The following is a 20,812-nucleotide window of genomic DNA, read 5'->3' on the forward strand; positions in this document are numbered from 1 at the left end:
TCACTGGACACAATTTTTAAACTAGATACCCCAATGATGATTGTGGCCAAGTTTTATTTTATTTGGCCCAGTAGTTTCACAGAAGATTTTTGTAAAAGATAACTAAGATTTACGAAAAATGGTTAAAAATTGACTATAAAGGGCAATAACTCCTAAAAGGGTCAACTGACCATTTTGGACCTGTTGACTTATTTGTAAATCTTACTTTGCTGAACATTTTTTCTATTTACAGTTTATCTCTATCTATAATAATATTCAAGATAATAACCAAAAATAGCAAAAATTTCCTTAAAATTACCAATTCAGGGGCAGCAACCTAACAACAGGTTGTCCGATTCATCTGAAAATTTCAGGGCAGTTAGATCTTGACCTGATAAACAATTTTACCCCCATGTCAGATTTGCTCTAAATGCTTTGGTTTTTGAGTTATAAGCCAAAAACTACATTTTACCCCTATGTTCTATTTTTAGCCATGGCGGCCATGTTTTTTGATGAAATGGGAATTTAAACACAAACTTTATTCTAGATACCCTAGGAATCAATCAGATGAAGTTTGGTTTGAATTGGTTCAGTAGTTTCAGAGGAGAAGATCTTTGAAATAGTTTACGACGACGACGAAAACGGATGGACGACAACGACGGACGACGGATGCCAAGTGATGGCAAAAGCTCACATTTCCTTTTAGGAAAAGTGAGCTAAAAATTATCAGAAAAATTTCATTACATATATAGCAGTTTGACAAACACTATGTTGATCATTCAGAAGCTTAATAATTTCTTAACAAGAGAACTTCATTAAAATTTTCAGCTGTCTTTTACAGAGTTATCTCCCTGTAGTATTATGTACCATCTTAATTGTTAAAGATTGCTAATTGCTGTGGAATTATTAATATCTACAGAAATTACCCTCAATACCTACATGTACAGCTATTCATCTCTGACAGCAAATGATGACATCCACTGTAAACAAAACTGCCAAATATTGGGGATGGGAATTGTCAAATGATTAAAAATTTGAAATTACAACAGGGGGAACAGGACCTTAAGAGAAATAGAGATTGAGGCTCCTAATGGAAAAATAACTTTGTTATAGGATCCACAAAGAGGAGCTACATATTTTCAATGTTTCAGAAAGGTATATATTTGATAAAAATTCCTTGGAAATCTTTGTACCTTGACTTTTTCAGGAATAGTATTATAACTCCTAGATGCTGCATTTAATCTGAGTATATCTCGTGGAGGGATGTGCTCCAGTAATCGTTCAGCTATTAGGTCAGCAGCACTGTTTGATGGTGTGCATGCTAAAATATGAGTGTGAGGCTTGGTTTTCCATATCTAAAATAACAAATATGAACAAATTACATATAAATTTCAATTATTTTGCTTTAAATTTGTTTTTAAAAGGCTTAGAAGTTAAGTTCTTGAATGCTTTCACTGAACATTAAGTCTGTGCTCCATCCCTTTTTTTTAAGCACAAACTTAACCAAAGTCATCAAATAGCATAACATATAGATAATAGGGATTCAAAAGTAATAACAGAATTGTATTATTCAAAAACATTTATATATATATTATTGATATATAATCTGAGGTATCTGTGATATTGAACCAAATCCCCGATTAAAAAACATTACCTGTTTAATAGCTTCTACTATGGTAAAGGTTTTGCCAGTTCCTGGAGGACCAAATACAATATATGGTGAAGGACGAGATGTTCCTAATGTTATGTGTTTCACAGCAATTTGTTGCTTCTCATTGGCTTCTATTGCTCTACAAAAATACCTTTAAACAAAAACAAAATATCTTTTCATATACCAGTATGTAAAAATTCATACAGTTTTATATGAAGTTAAGTAATTGCTACAGACTGATTTTTTTTTAGAGCTGAATGAAACAATTATCTATTTTGTAAAATTTAAAAAATTTGCAAAGGAAATGATCTGTTATGTGTAAACAATGTATGACTAAAATAAATCTTTATTAGGAAAATTTTAAAATTTACAAGATAAGCTATAAATAATTTAATCTGTTACACTGATCAATATTTCAGAAATTGTTTCAAAATCTATCAAAGCATTTTACCTAAGCTGTACATTAACAGGGTGAGAGGTCTGTTCTGTACATACTGTCCTACGGTCAGGGAATAGAATTTTATGTTCCAAACCTTCTTCTATTGCAAGTTCACAGGCCCTGTGTTGTAATTTCATAGGTAATCTGTTAAACTCAAATCTGACATTAAACTTCATATTCACAATGAATCGCTGGATTAAACTGAAATAGAAAGTATTGATGTTTAAATTGAAATAATAGTTAATGTTTATATATAGAAATTTCGTAGACATTTATAAATAATTTAATTTTGGAAGTAACGCGTCTTCTGATTGGCTGACGTTATTTTGTTATCAGCCCATAGACATAATTTGGTCATATGACCGTGACATCGTCAACGTTTTTTCATGGTTTTCTAGTTGTCAGTGAGCACCAAATTTTTTATGTTACTTCTTCATAGACAGAAAAAATATTACAATCATTCCTTAATTAACTTTCAAAATTCAAATATACAATGTTAATGTTTAGTAAAACTTATTATTTCAAGAACTGACAGTTATCAAAAGGGCAAAACATTTTTTGCCATGATTTTGAAATAGAAAATGAAGAAATTAATCATATTAGTTGCAAAAGACTCCTTAAACTTCATTAGCCTGAGAAACACTCTGAGAAATACTGTAAATTCAGAAATTATTGCGTGCATTTATTATTGCCATTTTGTAATTTAAGACTAAAATGCGATTTTAATTTTTGTGATATTGAGAACAATCCCGTTTAATTGACATAAAATTTTCGAAATGTGAGTTTTAATTATTGCGTTTACAACTCTGTCGCATTTTCCCAATAATTTGTGACTTAACAGTATCTGGCTGTATGCCATTTACTGCAGTATTTAGATTAGATTACCTATCATCAAATCCTAGTACTACTTCCAGTTGTCTTACTTCATGTACATAGCCCTGGTACTCTTTGTCACCTAAGTGTTCATTGTTGTTTATTCTTACATATAGTCTGTCTCCTCTCAAAACAGATGGTCTGTTCTCTGCTAAACCTGGAACCTATTAGACAAACAAGGATAATTTAATTAGTTTTGTTATTATTTATCACCATATGTGATAATCATTTATCACATACACTTTTGTAACATATAGAAATCTTACAAATTATTCACCTATCATTAATGATGTAAAGTATACAGAAATTTATTCACAACTTTCCACTTTGATGAAAATTCATGACTGTACATTCTATACAATGTACATAGAGAGTATTGAAAAGGAATGTTTCTGAATAACAGACAATAATTTGTCTCAAACAGTTTGCTGATTCACTAATCAAGGATTTTATTAAAAAACATAATTTCTTTACAGAAATAATCATTGTATTAATTAGATTTTGATTAAATATCAAATGAATGTGACAGATGCGACTATCTTATCAGGATGACTAAGTTTTTGTTCAGGAGATAATATCTTAATTTTGATGTTTATAATCATTTTTTTTTATCTGCTACACCCCCTTTCTAATTTTGGGTCTGTTTTTCAATACTTCAACAATAAATTCAAAGGACTTGAAGGTGAAAGCTCACATAGATGCAGTCAGTTGCAATATAATTTTATTACAGGATAAATCTTGAATAAAGAAAGGCAGGAACCAATCAGAATCTTACTTCAAGTTTCAGCAGTCTACTGTTTTCAGAACAAAACACCATTGGGACATTTTCAAGGTCATATTTTCGTATATCATATTCCATCTGTATCTCTTCAAAGTGCATCAAATTCTGAAATCTCTTCACATAAATACCAAGTTCTACTGGCTTGTCAATAGCCGACCTGTATAATTAGAAATCAACATACATAAAATAAAACTGATATAATGGGTAAAATATACAGTAAATACACCTACTCTCAGTGAATATCAACAAACAGGAATCTAATTAAAGGCTTTTAGTATTAATAAGGTATAAATAGTAGAAATGATTCTTTAAAACTACATTTGAAATTCTGGTTTTATCTGAGTTCCTATAGTCAGTAACTTTCTACCCTTAATGATGACAATAGCTAATACATGTACTGACATATTGTGACAAGCTAACATCTTCTTTTTTCTTTTATATCTTCTTTTTTTCTTATAAAATTAAAGGATCTTTCATAATGCTTTGATCAAATTGTGCACCTGTGAAATATTCAAGGAATTAATAGCAGTTATAATATTGCAGAACATAATTACTATACTTACTTTATTACAGTTAACTCTACTTTCTGCACCTGTGTCAGACCTTTGGCGTCTTTCAATCCTTTATTTACTAAGAGGCGAGTTAAACTAGGGATTTGGTAAGTCTTTAACTCAATTTCCCTTTTAAGATTATCACCATAAAGTCTGTAAAAAAAATATTTTCTGTTTTGTTACATAAGTCAATGTTATCAGAAAGCAAAGGAAATACTATAGTGTTATTAACTGGCTGTTTCTGTATTGGCACTGATATAGATTCAAGGTTTGCTGTATTGGCCTCGAGACCCGTAGGGTCGAGGGCCAATACAGCTGACCGAGAATCTATACCAGTGCCAATACAGAAACAGCCAGTTCATAACACTTTTATTAAATGATTATAAGAGAATTAAAAACCGGAAGTGAACGTCCCGTATTAGCCCATGGGCCAATACAGCTTTTTTCCCGCTTTTTTCTGTATTGGCCCTGTTTTTTCCGTTTCAAAACTTTAAGACATTACAAAACATTGCACATCATTTAACCTGTTTATTTTATGACTTTAATTTAAAAAATATTATACCAATGTTTTTATGCATAACGATACTTCCAGAGTTAAGTAATGGCGTAAGAAAATTGAAAACCGGAAGTGAACGTCCTGTATTAGCCCTAGGGCTAATACGGCTTTTTTCCCGCTTTTTTCTGTATTGGCCCTGTTTTTTTCCGTATTGGCCCTGTTCGAAGAGCAATATTAACTCTTGATTTATATCGACAGTGGAACGTTTTTAGTATTGCACATGCTGATTTATCCGTATTAGGGCTTATTTGCTCATATCATTTAATAAATATAAAGATTACACCAGTTCAAACTGAGTCAAAGATCAAATTCACCAATAGAAATGGATATTTTTTCAAATTTTCAAAAATCATGTTTGGCTCAAGGATTTTAAAGACCATTGACTTTCACCTTAACCAAAGTGAAAAGTATCTGTTTCCTTTTGTTTGTATAACAATATGTAGGCAAATTATAACTTTCCTTATGTTGTGTATTTTTTGGTTTTTTGTATCTATTTTTAGGTATTTTTGTCATACTTTGTTGAATTGTTTTATCTGGTACTTTCTACATACTTTGGTACTGGATAGCCGGCTACAATTTCTTTAGTCAATCTCTGTAATGCTCTCCTTGACTGCCGTTTATATGGCAGACTTGGCTTTATATTCTCTGTAATATCGTTTATACATCTTGCAGAGAGAAATTTGATGATATGGAATTCTTGGTCATCGTATTTGTGGAAGTGGAAAGCTACTGGAGCATGATATGTACCAACATTTTTGGCAGATGTTTTCACTCTTATCTTATATGTCCCACCTGAAAAACAAATATCATAAATCTATATTTTGTTTTAAACTAAATATATAGATTCTTATCACTGCATAGAGTATGATGTTATATTTCTCCTTTCACAACTGACAGTTAAATTATAAAATCCAACAATAAAGAACTGAGATCAAGTAAACCATGTGTTTATCATAAAAATAAAGTGTTGATCACACAGATATATCAAATGTCTCAAATGACGGCAGAAAGTTAAAAAGAAAAAACAAGTGAAACTGTAAGCTACTGTTCACCGATGATACCCCCGTTGCAAGTGGATAATATTAATAGTGTAAAAATATGCAAGAGTTTGGTTAACAGGTAGTTATCGAGTGATGACTCTGAAAACACATCACACGGTATAGCTGACTTTAATATATAAACCCTGAAACCAAATTTCAGAAATCCTTATATTGTAGTTCATGAGAAAAATGTGACGAAAATTTTCAACTTGGCTATCATGTGTAAAATCATACAATTGTTGGGTAAACAGGAAGTTTTCAAGTGATGAATCTGAAAACGCATCACACGGTATAGCTGACTTATATAAACCCTGAAACCAAATTTCAGAAATCCTTGGAGTGGGGCATAGTAATCGTAATCAAACTGATATATAATGATAGTGATGCAACTTTATAGAAAATATCAATGATGTAAAACGAGTAGTTCTTATCAAACTAACTGAAACAAAAAACTAAACATTGGAAATTTATAATTAATTCAGTCAAAAACTTTGGTTCTGTTTCTTGGACTTTAACACAACGAGGTTCAACTGTACAGTCCCCTTCAACAGTACCAACTCTCCCACACCCTACACCGAGGAAAATGTCGGAGCCACTCCGAAAAACTCCGATATTCCTCCCAAAATGTTGGGAGGAATTTGGGAGTAATCTCTCCCAAAATCAGGTAAATGTTTATTGTGATAACGAGCTCACTCTCTACACCGAGGAATTAATTGCCCTTATCCTACTTTGATCTATACCGGCATAAGACTGAATGGGTAATTGAATTACCTGACAGGTAAAGGTTGAAGTAATAAAGAATTATATTTCCGGTCTACTGTACCAGTTTAAGTGTCAAACAGGTGTATAATTTTAAATGTCTTTAATACTAATTAAATTTCATTTGTGGTAATAAAAACTAAAGTCAAAATATTTTCGTATTTTTTGTTAGCCCATCTAAAAATATCTTAACCTTAATGTACTTGCTTTAAAAAAAAAAACGATTATAAAATATAGCGGAATATGTGAAAAACAAAATATTCTACTTCAAATTTAAAGTCTTTATTTAAAAATTATAAGTCTAAAAGTTTTATATATGCAAGTAAAAAGGAAAATTTATTCACCATTCATTAGACAAAATAATTGCCCCGTAATAATTGTGTAAATCTACGGCATTTTCTTTTTACGATTATCTAATTGCTGGAATGAATAAAAGATTTAAAAGCAAAATGTTGTTGTTAATTCTTTCAATTGTATTCAAGTTTTATAAAAAATGAAAACTACTTAATTTTGACCTCGATGTCTTCACCAGTAAATTAATATTTTATTGACGAAATGAGCATACTTGTGTAAAAATAACCGGAAACTTTCGCTAAAATAATTTGAGCAGTTAAATAAAATTACGTGTTTGAAAGTTTTGTATATTCAAGTAAAAAGGAAAATATTATTCACCATTCGTTATGCTTAACAATTACGGCATTTTCGTTTTACGATTTGTTGGCAGTACAGCAGAATAATAATACATTTCCGTTACAACAGGAATACTTCCAGCTGCATTAATTCAACTTTGTTTAATATTAACTTTCGCACAATGAATGTAAATTTGTGTATTTTCAACAAAAGATTTTAAAAACAATTATTTGCCGTGCGAAGACAATTCCACGATACACATCTCAGTTATCAACAGTTTGGGTTGAACTTGAACTTGACTTACTTAACAATGTTAAATGCTAAAAATAGTTAACATCAATGTTATCCACAGCATGAGTTTTTTAAAGGGCAGGAAAAAATATCGCGTACTAGTAAACTCAGGTGACCTTTCTGGCCGACCGTGGGAAAGTCCATTCAAGGTTTCTAAAGTTGCAGAACGACATTTTTGTGCAATCGTATTGAGGCTCCAGAAGGTCCTTTTACAATTGATTTATCGGGAAAATATAATTCTTATCCGAATAAACGTGAAAACATTTTTAACTATTTGAATTTTAATGTTTTATCTTTCAAAAAAGAAAGTACATTTATAGTTATATGTCCATGGTCAATAATATAGATTTACAGTTGGTGATGTATTAATTGAAATTATGATGGAAATTGTCCGGGGTGATTGATTGTATTCAAATGACAATAATCATGATAATACGATAAAGAAATGCCAATTGTAGGCGGTTGGGAAATTTTGAAAATAAAATGATGACTGATTTAACTGGAATAGAATATTATGATGGGCAATTATGAGGTTTGATAAATTTTATTAATAATTAAAGGATTAGTGACCTATCGGATAGCGATAAGCGGATTACTTATCATCACAACTTTTAACATCTTTTGTAAACGTAAAATGATTGAGCGTCATAAACTTGTCAAACACCGGTAGAATTATAGTACATTTATTATATAATTAAGGTAGATGGGGTGTCTAAATTATAATCCATAGAATCTTTTAATAATTTGCCAAAATGTAGTTCATATCCTGCTTGTTTAAAAACATTAATAAAAAGAATGGGTCACCGGACTTATTTTCACGCTACAGGTTGTTCAAAATTGTCAAGATTTTGTATAGTTTATGCATGGAAAACCCATTTTTCCGCCATAAAACGCAAACCACACCATAGAATTTTGAGATAAAATATGAGAAGATAGCTTCAATATTATGCTTTCAGATAAGAAAAAGAAAAAATGGGGTCACCGGACTCGTTTTCTTGCTACATGTAAAAATGGGTAAATTCCTAACACATTCTATTGTAAAAGTAACACTATCTGAATTATCTGCCCTTGCATTTGAGTTGCCTCCCCTTATTTGACAAAGTTGGAAAAAAATGAATCAAACAAAAGAATTCTTTATTTTGTAAAATACAATCATAAATATGATCAAACATGGCATTTTCTATATTATAATGAAAATTCTTACACATGAATTACCTACTACTATAAAAATTTGCACATTTCATCAAAGATCTAGACCTTGTTTTCTAGTATTTCAAAATCCAAGATGGAGGAAGACACCCTATCTACCTTAAAGGAGACGTGACACAATTTTTTTTTTTTTTTTTTTTTTTTAATTAATTAATAAATATTGGTCAAATAACATATTGTAATAATTTTTTCTTGTCAAAACCTCATTTAACGGCCTTTTAATGGTCAAAGAATCCAGCGCTTGTCGTAATCTTTGATTTTTAATGAGATACCGGTCACGTGATCGTGATGACGTCAGTGGATACAATCTGAGTAAATGTCTCAAAAAGGACGAAGTCGATCATATTCCTGTAAAATTAAACAATGGACGGTGTTGACAGCATTTTTCAAGGCAATTCTTAAACTTTAGATATTCAACCGTATTAGTTTGAGCCGTTACTTGTTGAAAATAGTCAAGTAGAAGATATAAATTCGTCATCCGACATTGACGATCTTTCAAGCAATGCCGATATCGATATATCGGCATTGCTTGAAAGATCAATAATTAATTTCACCAAAAATAAAGAGATATTTCTTAGAAATGTTTACGTTTAACAGGTAATTGAATTAAATTTAATAATACAAAAAGACAGGTCATAAATAATGTAGGACAAAAAGTCACAACCAAAAAGTCACGGACAAAAATTCACAGACAAAAAGTCACAATTTAGTTTCGAAATTATTTTTCATATAACAAGAAAAAATAATTTAAAAAAATACAAATTTCTTGATCTATTATATATTAAGTAACTCTGTTACTAAAATTTATTCAAATAATTGTTATAAAAACAACATGTCAAAGTGGCTTGGTATCTATAAATGGCTTCATTGTGGCATGAATTATATCCTTTGCATGATTTAAATTTAAATTTTTTTCATTAATCAAGCTTCATGAAAAATTTCCAAATTCGAAAATGAATAAATGTACGGTAATAAAATAAAATATTTCAAGATCACTCTCTTATAATTTAAAAACAATTCTCAACAATCGTCACAAATTTTACACCTTTCACCTTACCAAGAGTGTTGGGTGTAAAATTTGAATTATTAAAGCTGCCCCAAATAAATGTGTAATAAGTATGACATAACTTACTTATAAGTAAGATTTAGAGATTTAAAACAGTAATATATATTCATATGTCTTTTTCTCCTCCATAATAATCCCATTGAAAATGTTCTATGAGTACTGGCTTATTTTTTGTGATATTTTTTCCGTGTGGTATATCCTCAGTCTATAAATTGTTTTGTATTTTGTGACTTCTCTTCAACTTCGACAAAGTTTGGCATAGGGGCCTCATATGTAAAATGAAAGCTTATGGTATTGACGGAAACTTATTGAAGTGGTTTCAGGATTATCTTCACGACAGAAAACAGAGAGTAGTAATGCATAACAGAAAGAATTAAAAAAACGATAGGCCAATATGTAAAATTGAAACGTTTCATTTGTACGGTCCAATGAAATTGAATATCATCTAACGCAATTGAGATGTTCCCCTTCATTCTTAAACACTGATCTATTTAGAACTAATATTATAAATTTATAAATGATCCTTCTTGTCACTGTGAGTCAGATATTGATGGTGTCTACCATTACTTCTTTGTTTGTCCAAAATACACACTATGTAGAAAAACCTTATTCAATAATCTCAACTGGCTATCCAAAAACATTGTTTTAGATACAAAACTATTAATTTGCGGACACATGGAACTTTCGAATGAACAAAATATTCAAATTTTCAAACATGTTCAAAATTTCATAAAATGGTCAAACACATTTTTTATGCCTTGATAGAGGTTATTGTTACTGGCACGGAACATCATTGTCATCATCAGTACACACGTCACCGTCACAGAATCATATGACTTTTCAAACTTTCTTTTTCTCTTTCAAGTTTACATATGAAGTCTAGTATTATTCTATAAACTGTTTTCCTTATATGCATGTCGATTATATCATACTATTATTGTAATTTTATATTGTATTATAGAGAAGACTTCATAAGTATATGATTTACTTGTGTCTAATCCTTTTTGCTTTAATTCAGCAAGTAAAATATGTTTTAACTAACTCAGTCTATACTATACATTTAATATCAACTACTCCCAGGTCTGTATCAATTGGATTTATCTGCATTATTTAAGTTGAAACTATGTTATTCATCTCCATGTGACATGTCTTATGCAATATAAAGACTTGCATACATTCGCTAGCCAAAATATTTGTTTCTCATTCAAGTCACCTTTTGCATTTAATTTTTACCACGATAACCTTGCATCAATGGTCTGTCATTTTAAAAGCATTACTTGATATCTCTTCACAATTTATTTTTTATTAAGAAATAAAATGATTTTTAATAAATAAATGGAATAGGTAAGTACTAATAACTTATTGCAATACACCTTTCATACCTGCCTAATTTTTATTAGAAAACTCAGAAGGAAATTTATGTACCCACTAAAGGTTATGTATTAGTTATGGGGACTGACAGGCTTTTTTTTTTTTTTTTTATTAATTTTTTACTTTAGAAGCATTTTTTCTTAACTCTCTATTTATTTTGCTTATCTATTATTATTATAGATACTCCATTCTTTACTAAGTAAATTCACAAACACATTATTTTGTATCCGCCCCCTTTTTAGCTCACCTGGCCCGAAGGGCCAAGTGAGCTTTTCCCATCACTTTGCGTCCGTCGTCCGTCGTCCGTCGTCCGTCGTCGTCCGTCGTCGTCGTCCGTCGTCGTTAACTTTTACAAAAATCTTCTCCTCTGAAACTACTGGGCCAAGTTAAACCAAACTTGGCCACAATCATCATTGGGGTATCTAGTTTAAAAAATGTGTGGCGTGACCCGGCCAACCAACCAAGATGGCCGCCATGGCTAAAAATAGAACATAGGGGTAAAATGCAGTTTTTGGCTAATAACTCAAAAACCAAAGCATTTAGAGCAAATCTGACTGGGTAAAATTGTTTGTCAGGTCAAGATCTATCTGCCCTGAAATTTTCAGATGAATCGGACAACCCGTTGTTGGGTTGCTGCCCCTGAATTGATAATTTTAAGGAAATTTTGCTGTTTTTGGTTATTATCTTGAATATTATTATAGATAGAGATAAACTGTAAACAGAAATAATGTTCAGCAAAGTAAGATTTACAAATCAGTCAACGTGACCGAAATGGTAAGTTGACCCCTTTAGGAGTTATTGCCCTTTTTAGTCCATTTTTAACCATTTTTCATAAATCATAGTTATCTTTTACAAAAATCTTCTCCTCTGAAACTGTCGGGACAAATTAATCCAAACTTGGCCACAATCATCTTTGGGGTATCTAGTTTAAAAAATGTGTGGCGTGACCCGGCCAACCAACCAAGATGGCCGCCATGGCTAAAAATAGAACATGGGGGTAAAATGCAGTTTTTGGCTTATAACTCAAAAACCAAAGCATTTAGAGCAAATCTTACATGGGGTAAAATTGTTTATCAGGTCATGATCTATCTGCCCTGAAATTTTCAGATGAATCGGACAACCCGTTGTTGGGTTGCTGCCCCTGAATTGATAATTTTAAGAAAATTTTGCTGTTTTTTGGTTATTATCTTGAATATTGTTATAGATAGAGATAAACTGTAAACAGCAATAATGTTCAGCAAAGTAAGATTTACAATTAAGTCAACGTGACCGAAATGGTCAGTTGACCCCTTTAGGAGTTATTGCCCTTTTTAGTCCATTTTTAACCATTTTTCGTAAATCTTAATAATCTTTTAGAAAAATCTTCTCCTCTGAAACTACTGGGCCAAATTTAACCAAACTTAGCCATAATTGGGGTATCTAGTTAAAAAAATGTGTCCGGTAACTCGGCCAACAAACCAAGATGGCCGCCATGGCTAAAAATAGAACATGGGGGTAAAATGCAGTTTTTGGCTTATAACTCAAAAACCAAACATTAAGAGCAAATCTGACAGGAAATAAAATTGTTGATCAGGTCACGATCTATCTGCCCTGGAATTTTCAGATGAATCGGATAATCTGTTGTTAGGTTGCTGCCCCTGAATTGATAATTTTGCTGTTTTTTTTTGTTATCTTGAATATTATTATCGATAGAGATAAACTGTAAACAGCAATAATGTACAGCAAAGTAAGAACTAAAAATAAGTCACTATGACCAAAATAGTCAATTGACCCCCTAAGGAGTCATTGCCCTTCATAGTCAATTTTTAACAATTTTCTTAAAATTTGAAGATTTTCAATAACATTTTCCACAGAAAGTACTGTTATAGATAGAGATAATTGTAAGCAGCAAGAATGTTTACTAAAGTAAGATCTACAAACACATCACCATCACCAAAACACAATTTTGTCATGAATCCATCTGTGTCCATTGTTTAATATTCACATAGACCAAGGTGAGCGACACAGGCTCTTTAGAGCCTCTAGTTTAAGCTGCACTGTCAGTCCTCTTTTCTCTATTCTGTAAACCCCCATATCCGACAGTAAGGTATTGACTATTGTTTATTCAAACAGGTTAAACATATATGCATTACGTAACTTATATCTGTAACCATTGCTCTAGTATATTTTCCAACCTCACCTGTGCACCCAGCAGGTGATCATGGATTTACACAGATTCGACGCATGTTACGCAATAGTGCGTATTGCCGATGTCATATATATATCACCACCCGGGGTCATGACACCTGTAGCTTTCAACTTCAAAGGTAACCCAGCACTGCAGAGAAAGTGTGCCGCATACCTGTAACTTCTGATCGATGTTGATGACTTTTAATTAATTTTATTATGTCCAATTTCAGTGTACACACCTGCACACGTGAACAGGTAGTGAGGTACATGCAGGTACACAATACCAAATTTTAAACATTGAGATATATTTGGCTATAAAATTATACACAAATATGACTAAACTATTAAAAAAATTATTAATAAGGGACGAAAAAAATATTTGCGAAGAAAAAGATTTTTTCCTCCCTCAGCCATTAAGCTCCCCGCTTAGGTGGGGCTCAGCTGTTGTTGGTTGTGTCAATGGAATGTCAGGTACCGCATTTGGACGAAGTTTTGGCTTCATGCCGGGTAGGACAGCCCTCGAGATTCTTCATAACTTCTGGGTCACGATCGTAACATGCATTTGTAAATAGGGCGGAACAAAGTCTATATGACTAGTGCTTGGTAGGAAGTCCTATCTCTTCCTGGGACTAGTCTGCGGGTTACTCAGAAAACGGATTTTTTTTTATCAAATTGTCCTTATGCCTATTGTTGCATCTACTGGCAGAACACAGAACCATTTTTAATCACTGTCATGGGTTTTGTTGGAAGATATTCGAATATGAAATTGCGCTTATTATGCCTTTACACCCGTCAGTCAAATATGATGGATGTAACCACTGACGTCACAGCCTCGTTCTGAGTGACTTCCGGGATTGAAATATGCATAATTAGTATGTCGACAGATCGATACATTTAAATTTATTTTTTATCCATTTAAACGATAATTATATTGTTATCGATGGTTTTTGGGGGTAATTATGTATAAATAAATATTTATTTAAAAAAAAAAAAAAAAAAAAAAAATCATGTCACATCTCCTTTAATGTGAAAATATTTTTCACTTTCCAAATTCAAATGACGAAATTGATATAAATACTTTCGTCAATTTAAAAACCGTTCCGTAAAATGCGAAAATGACGAGCACTATCAATATCACTTGAAATTATTTTCTTTGTCAACAGAGTTGTCATTTAACAGTTTCTGTTCGTAATTTGAATTATTCAAGTCTGTATAAATGTACAGAGGTGGTGAAACATCATATTTTACATTGCTCAATAAATTAAGTTTACTTGATGATTCGATGAATCGGGTTACCGAAAAAACAACATGATTTTATTAGCCAGTTGATTTTTTAATAATGAACAATTAATGCGCTGATATTGCTTATTGAATAAGTTATAAAAGAAACTTATTGTGGCAAAATCGTCCTTGCTGAAAGAACACAGTTACACAATGTATGACCTGACCGGACTGTAATAGAAACACAAAATAAAAATTTTCTTCATACTTTTTCGTATGTACGTTCTATTTTAAAGATAACGGCATAAGACACAAATATAAAGGATAATAATTATCTTATTCTAAATGATATTGTCACATCTTTATCTGTCAAAGAAAGGAAAACATTTGTTCAATTTATAATACCGTGATTTTAAAGCACACCTGTGCAACCAAGATCGATTAAATGTTCAAAGGTAAATTATCTGGGTAATCCAATTATGTTGTCACGCGTCGTTAATTTGAAGTACATCAGATGGGCAATAAACCAATTAACAGCCACGCGGTGTTGGGAGAGAATCTTTGGAGGATTTTAGGAGTGAAATCCGCGGTACTCGGTGTGATTCCGAGAAACACGGAAATCGGAGAAAAAAGTTATCGAATCGATATTTTTGAAGAGTACTGTACATCATACCACTAGTACCAAAACTATTCAATTTGACTTTGAATTTAATCATAAGAATAGAACTATCTACCTGACATTTCTTGAAGTTTGTAAAGAACTACTATCTCCTACAAACCTGGCAGTATATTCATAGTCGTCTGTGATTCTGTCACACCATGGTCATCATCTAACTGAAAAACTCTGATCCGCTTCAGCAATTCACAGTGGATCAACTCACAACTGTCATTACTGTTATTCTTAATGGACAAAACTATCGTCTTTGGAACCTTCTCATTTATTGTTAAACAAAAAGTACTGTCTACACAAGAGACATCACTTATTATCTGTATACCTTTCTGATCTTGAACCAACTCATTTCTAAAAATAAAACCTATTTCATTAAATTTGTGTAAATATAAATAACATCTTTTCAATGATTGAAAACAAAATGTCAGCCATGTAGTTGAGAGGAAAAATAAAGAACTGAAGAAGGCCAATGGCGGAAACGTCTTGAAAAATTGGTTTATTTATACAATTATAAAAAGTATGTTCCCTATTGGAATTTTGAAAACAAGGATAAATATAAATTCTTATTGTTAGAAGTGATTTCATCCATACTTGGAAGGACCAAATTATTGACTATTACTGATGGTAACTTGGAAAAAATTGTATAATCTGGAAATCATACTCCTATAGACCATGAATGAGGTAAAAGTCATTTGCACCAGCAACATTTCTGTGACAAATGTGCATCATACAACACTTCTACAGACCAAATACAGTTTACAAATAGCTCTCCTTTGGAAGCTATGATTAGCAACAAAACACTATTCTAATCTATTCCATTGTTATATGCACAATAAATTGTTAGTGCCAAATTAAGACCAATAAAAGGGTGTAATGTTAAGTCCAATATAATAATCTTATCCTGGGTTTTCTCATTTTGTTATGATGAGCATTTTAAATCTTCATACATGTACATCGTATGAATTTTGTTGTAGGTTGTACAGTGACCTACATGTATAGTTGTTCAAATCCTCATCTTTTGATCTCTGGTATAAAGTTGTCTCATTAGCAATATACCAAGCCTCCTTTATTTTTATTGTCATCTTGAAAAAAGGAGATACATATCAATAAAATCACCTTCTTTTCTTCAATTCAAAAGTCATTACACCAAGTCTGTGCCGTTTTCCTTCTAGATGACGTTCTATTTCATCTCTAGAAGTACATTTTGCTAAGCAGGCAATACACTCATAGATATTTCCAATCTTACGAGTGTAAAGATCAAAATCAGAAACTTTAAATGTATTAGCATTAGTGTTGCGATTTGGTGATGTGTCATCCCCCGGTGACTCTGCATCGCTTTCACTTGTAGACTCTTTATTTATTAGAAGATGCTGATCAACTGCAACTCGACCAGGAAATTTTCGTTTAAATCTCCTGTTTCTTGATCTTTTTTTAGGTGCCCCTGACTCTGTGTTTTGATTTTCAGTACCCCTTTGTTGGACACTGGCTGGTGGTGTCTTTATATTGTGGTTTTTACCATTTCTTCTGTGTGAATTCTCTGAAGGTTTTGGAGCAGATAAATTTTGATATGCACTGTTTTGATGCCTGGGAGACCTATTTTGATGGGAGTTGATATATTGTAAAGGTGCTTCTCCTGAAAACATTCTGTTTTCTCGCAAATGAAGCTTTCCCATTGTAAACAGGGCTTTAACAATAACTGGAAAAGGGATCTGAGATTCATCTGGTTTTATCTGTTTTCTGTAAGCATTGTAGCCAGAATTATAAACATTTTTTATCTTCTCTTTCTCTTCATTTTGAATAGAAATCTGTTCTGTAGACAGAAATCTAAGAAAGTCCAATCCACGGTCTTTGCTTTCATTAAACAGCCGGAAATTGTTGCCTTTCATTTTTGATCATCTAACAGTTTGCCAGTGTCCTTTCTTAAGCCTAGATGGAAAAAGATAATAATTATTTACCAAAAATGTCAAAAAGTTAATAAAAAAAATATATTATCATCAAACTTTATCACTAGCCAATGTGCATGTGGAATAAACATATTAAATATATTACATAATTTTTTTTATCCCAAGTGAAAAAGTTATGAACACATAATACAGCATTATACATTTACAATTTATAATAACCATCTACATGTACAAAATGTAACGTCAATCACAAAAATTGAACGTTTATTTGTATTTCCGCAACCTATTTATTATTTTCTCTTTGATTTGCATAGTAGAATACTGGAATACAATGTGCTTATCTTTATTGATATTTGTTAACAAAATAATTGTATTCAGTCAATTTATGCAGTAAGACCAAGATAAGGAATCCGGGTCCGTCCGCCCTGATTTCGGTTCGCCCTAGTTACTGTTCGCCCTAGTTCCGTTTCGCCCTGAGACCGTTCGCCCTGATTTTTATTTTTTATTATAGTGTTGTGTTGTGTGTATTTAATTGAATATGTTGAAGTCAGTCTACAATTTCGCCGAATATTTACGAACTATTGAGAACTAAGTTAGTATCTGTATGTAATTACGTTACTAGGAAATCACTATCACACATCCTTTTACTTTACATTTCCACACATGATTTGATCAATAAAAATGATACATTAGGAGCACTAAAGTTATACATCTAAGAAAGTGTTCAAAGTTCAAAGTGTTAATTGATCTAAAATTCTTTACTGCAGCGGCTGAGCGTTGTCTAGTGGGTTGTCGGACGGCTTGTACAGTTTGGCAATAACTTTGTAAAAAATTTATTTGAGAAAAATGTTATTTTCATTATTAGACCATGAAAGACAATTCATATAACAATCAGTGATATCAAAGATTTCAAATTATCAGCAATCAAAATTCAATCAACAGTAATTAAAAGTAATTATAAAATAAAGTGTAACAATGCAGCCAAGAATTTTATTTCATTAATATTCTGTATTTAACTTTTAATAGATATACATAAATTTTAATATATATAGGTCTATAAATATATATTTCTTTCATTAATGTAACGTATCCATTGTACATATAATAAATGAAAATAGGGCGAACGAACCCAGGGCGAACGGATTACCAGGGCGAACAAACTCAGTGCGAACGAACCTAGGGCGAACATGTAATCAGGGCGAACGTTCCCGATACCAAGATAAGCCTCTGAGAATAATTATAAATGAGCTTGAAAATCTTTTTCATGATTAACAGTTTGTACATCATTGTTTTTATAATACCAAGCTGATTAGTTTATCAAAACATTTTTTTCCATATGTCATGTATAGGTATTTTCAAACTGAAGTGGTTCATCTGGAAAAGGTGGAATATACATAATAGGTAACAGGTAGGTAATACTAGCAATATGGTAAAATTGAGAATGGAATGGTACATGTATTTGATCAACAAAGCCTTTGGAAGGACAATATGCCCAAGACTTAACGACAGCCTTAATTAGGCATGTCAGATCTTACTCTTAATACAGAATTTTCTTACACAAGTTCAATAATTGTCTGTTGACAATGTCACAGTTTCAGTTTGTAATGATCTTGTTTACAAATATTGCATAACAAGAACATCACAATTGACAGTACGATTGATCTCACAAATATATCATGATTCGTGTATTTTTCATTGTAATGACATCAGAAAAGGTAATCATTTGATATTATGCAATCAACTTACAGAGAAAGCTACAAAAAATGCATGCCAAATGAAAAGGAAAGAGAAAAATGATGGTAAATATTTTGCGGGAATTTCCAAATTAACGGTTCTTGTCCTTATTGTTTCATAATTTTCGTTTTGGAAATCCCCCCACTAAAAACGTTTTGGAGATTTCAAATCCCATTTCGATCAATAGTTGCAATTTGTATAAACCGGTGGTGTGACTTATTACCGGTCAATACTTCAAGATAGTATACACTACAACTTTCATGTTACATTTTGGATTACAACTTTCGTGTTACATCTGGGAATAAGTAAGAGGTCAAAGATGACTTTTAAATTTATTCGGATTAAAATTTTAGGAAGATAAAAATATTCTAATGTGACATGATCTAATATTTTGGTACGTACTGTATAGTGGGGTGACAAAAGCCGTAAACAGTCGTCTAGATTTCGAGTTTAATCTCCTCAACTTGATAACACACGGCTAAACATGGTCTTAAATTAAAGACAGTTGTCGCTTCTTTATTTTCTGCCCTGTCGGAAAAATTTCGTATGGTCATATTTGTCTAAAAAGTCGTTTTTAATAATGAAGTATATCGGAAAGTTTTCAACCCCCCTTTTTCAAAATGAAAATTTTAATATATATTTGCTTACATTAAATTAATATGGGGTTTTTCTTAGCTATCATCGCATCTCAAAATATTCTATTAAGAATTCTATTTTCTTCTTATTTATAAAATTTACTAAGTTTTTACTGTTTAAAAGTGAGTTTATTACTCCGAGTTATTGCAAATTCAGACACAAACTTTAGTTTCTTCTTCTTCAAAGTAGTAGTAAAAACTATCCCATAATATTTTAAGCATATAGTACTTCTTTGAACTAGTTACTGATAAAAAAAAATCAGTCCCTAAATATGAAAAGCTTTAAAAAATCGTCGGAAAAGGAGTAGTGTAAAAAAAACTTCAATTTCGTATTTCAATAATTTGCACTCAACTGATATATGAAATTACTACATTTTTCGCTTTCGGATGTATGTATCTGCAATGAACAAAGGATATGATGAGGTATATATGTCAAGGTTCTACATGAATTTGTTTCATTAGAAAGTTGTGAATTTGAAGAATTGCAGGCAGTTTACCATTGTTCATGCTACAAACGTGACACACGTAAACATAATTGTTCACCCTTTTTAAAAGAGTGAGGAAGCTTCTAACCTGACATTTAATGACGACAGACAATCACCGGACTGTTGTCCCTCAGTTTCGGGTGTTGGTAAGTGTTCAAGAATGCAGACGTTCGACTGGAGCTCTTGTAATAAGTCTATGTTTTGTTGCAACCACTTAAGAAAGATTGAATATTCCGCAAGTTTGAATCAGATGAGCGTATGAGAATGTGTTAGCCGTGGCAAAAAGGAATGACGATAATTTGAAAAGTGAAATAGTTTCTCATCCATCTTTTCAACTTCAAGCAATTTATCATTTTGGTTGCATTACACAATATTAGCTAAAAAGGAAAAATACAAAAATCTGAACCCTGGATGATCAGAAATCTTAGATTACGATATTGCTTTTACTAATTTTATATTGGGTATTGACAACGATCTAATTAATCATGGTAAACAAAAGCATTCCCCACGATAACGCTACTTGATAAATAGAGATCTTTCCTTCCTATTGATTTTAAGTTTAAAATTTTCTACTTTGAAACTGCAGTCCGACTAACTGATTCATTGATTTCTGTAGAAACTCAGTTGTCATACAATCACAACAAGCTAGGTCAAGGCAAATCTAACATAATATTCAGTAGCAACATAACTATTGGAGATGCCGTATCAGCTGCTACTCAATATAAAAGCTGACCTCAAAATCCCTGAAAAGCAGGCATCAATGTTATCAGTAATAGACACAAATAAGGAATAGATATT

General features: G+C 31.8%; 1 protein-coding gene across 2 annotated transcripts in view; it reads right to left on the bottom strand.

Annotated features, from left to right (window-relative positions):
- LOC139496335 (putative helicase MOV-10) overlaps positions 1–19,067 on the bottom strand; it is a 30,936-nt gene extending 11,869 nt beyond the window's left edge. Inside the window, exons 1-10 of one of the 2 annotated variants that reach the window (XM_071284855.1) lie at positions 18,907–19,067; positions 16,373–17,182; positions 15,366–15,607; positions 5,382–5,622; positions 4,287–4,427; positions 3,718–3,880; positions 2,955–3,106; positions 2,082–2,270; positions 1,634–1,781; positions 1,173–1,334 (exon numbers count right to left, since the gene is read on the bottom strand). In XM_071284855.1, coding sequence (XP_071140956.1) covers positions 1,173–1,334; positions 1,634–1,781; positions 2,082–2,270; positions 2,955–3,106; positions 3,718–3,880; positions 4,287–4,427; positions 5,382–5,622; positions 15,366–15,607; positions 16,373–17,142 — 2,208 coding nt within the window. In that variant the 5' untranslated portion in view covers positions 17,143–17,182; positions 18,907–19,067. Of the gene's footprint in view, positions 1–1,172; positions 1,335–1,633; positions 1,782–2,081; positions 2,271–2,954; positions 3,107–3,717; positions 3,881–4,286; positions 4,428–5,381; positions 5,623–15,365; positions 15,608–16,372; positions 17,264–18,364; positions 18,587–18,906 lie in introns of those variants that run through there. The other variant, XM_071284862.1, reaches the window with a different exon arrangement.
- Between the last annotated feature and the right edge of the window lie 1,745 nt (positions 19,068–20,812).

The sequence above is a fragment of the Mytilus edulis genome, chromosome 1 (assembly GCF_963676685.1).
Source record: "Mytilus edulis chromosome 1, xbMytEdul2.2, whole genome shotgun sequence".
In the NCBI taxonomy this organism is placed as follows: Eukaryota; Metazoa; Mollusca; class Bivalvia; order Mytilida; family Mytilidae; genus Mytilus; species Mytilus edulis.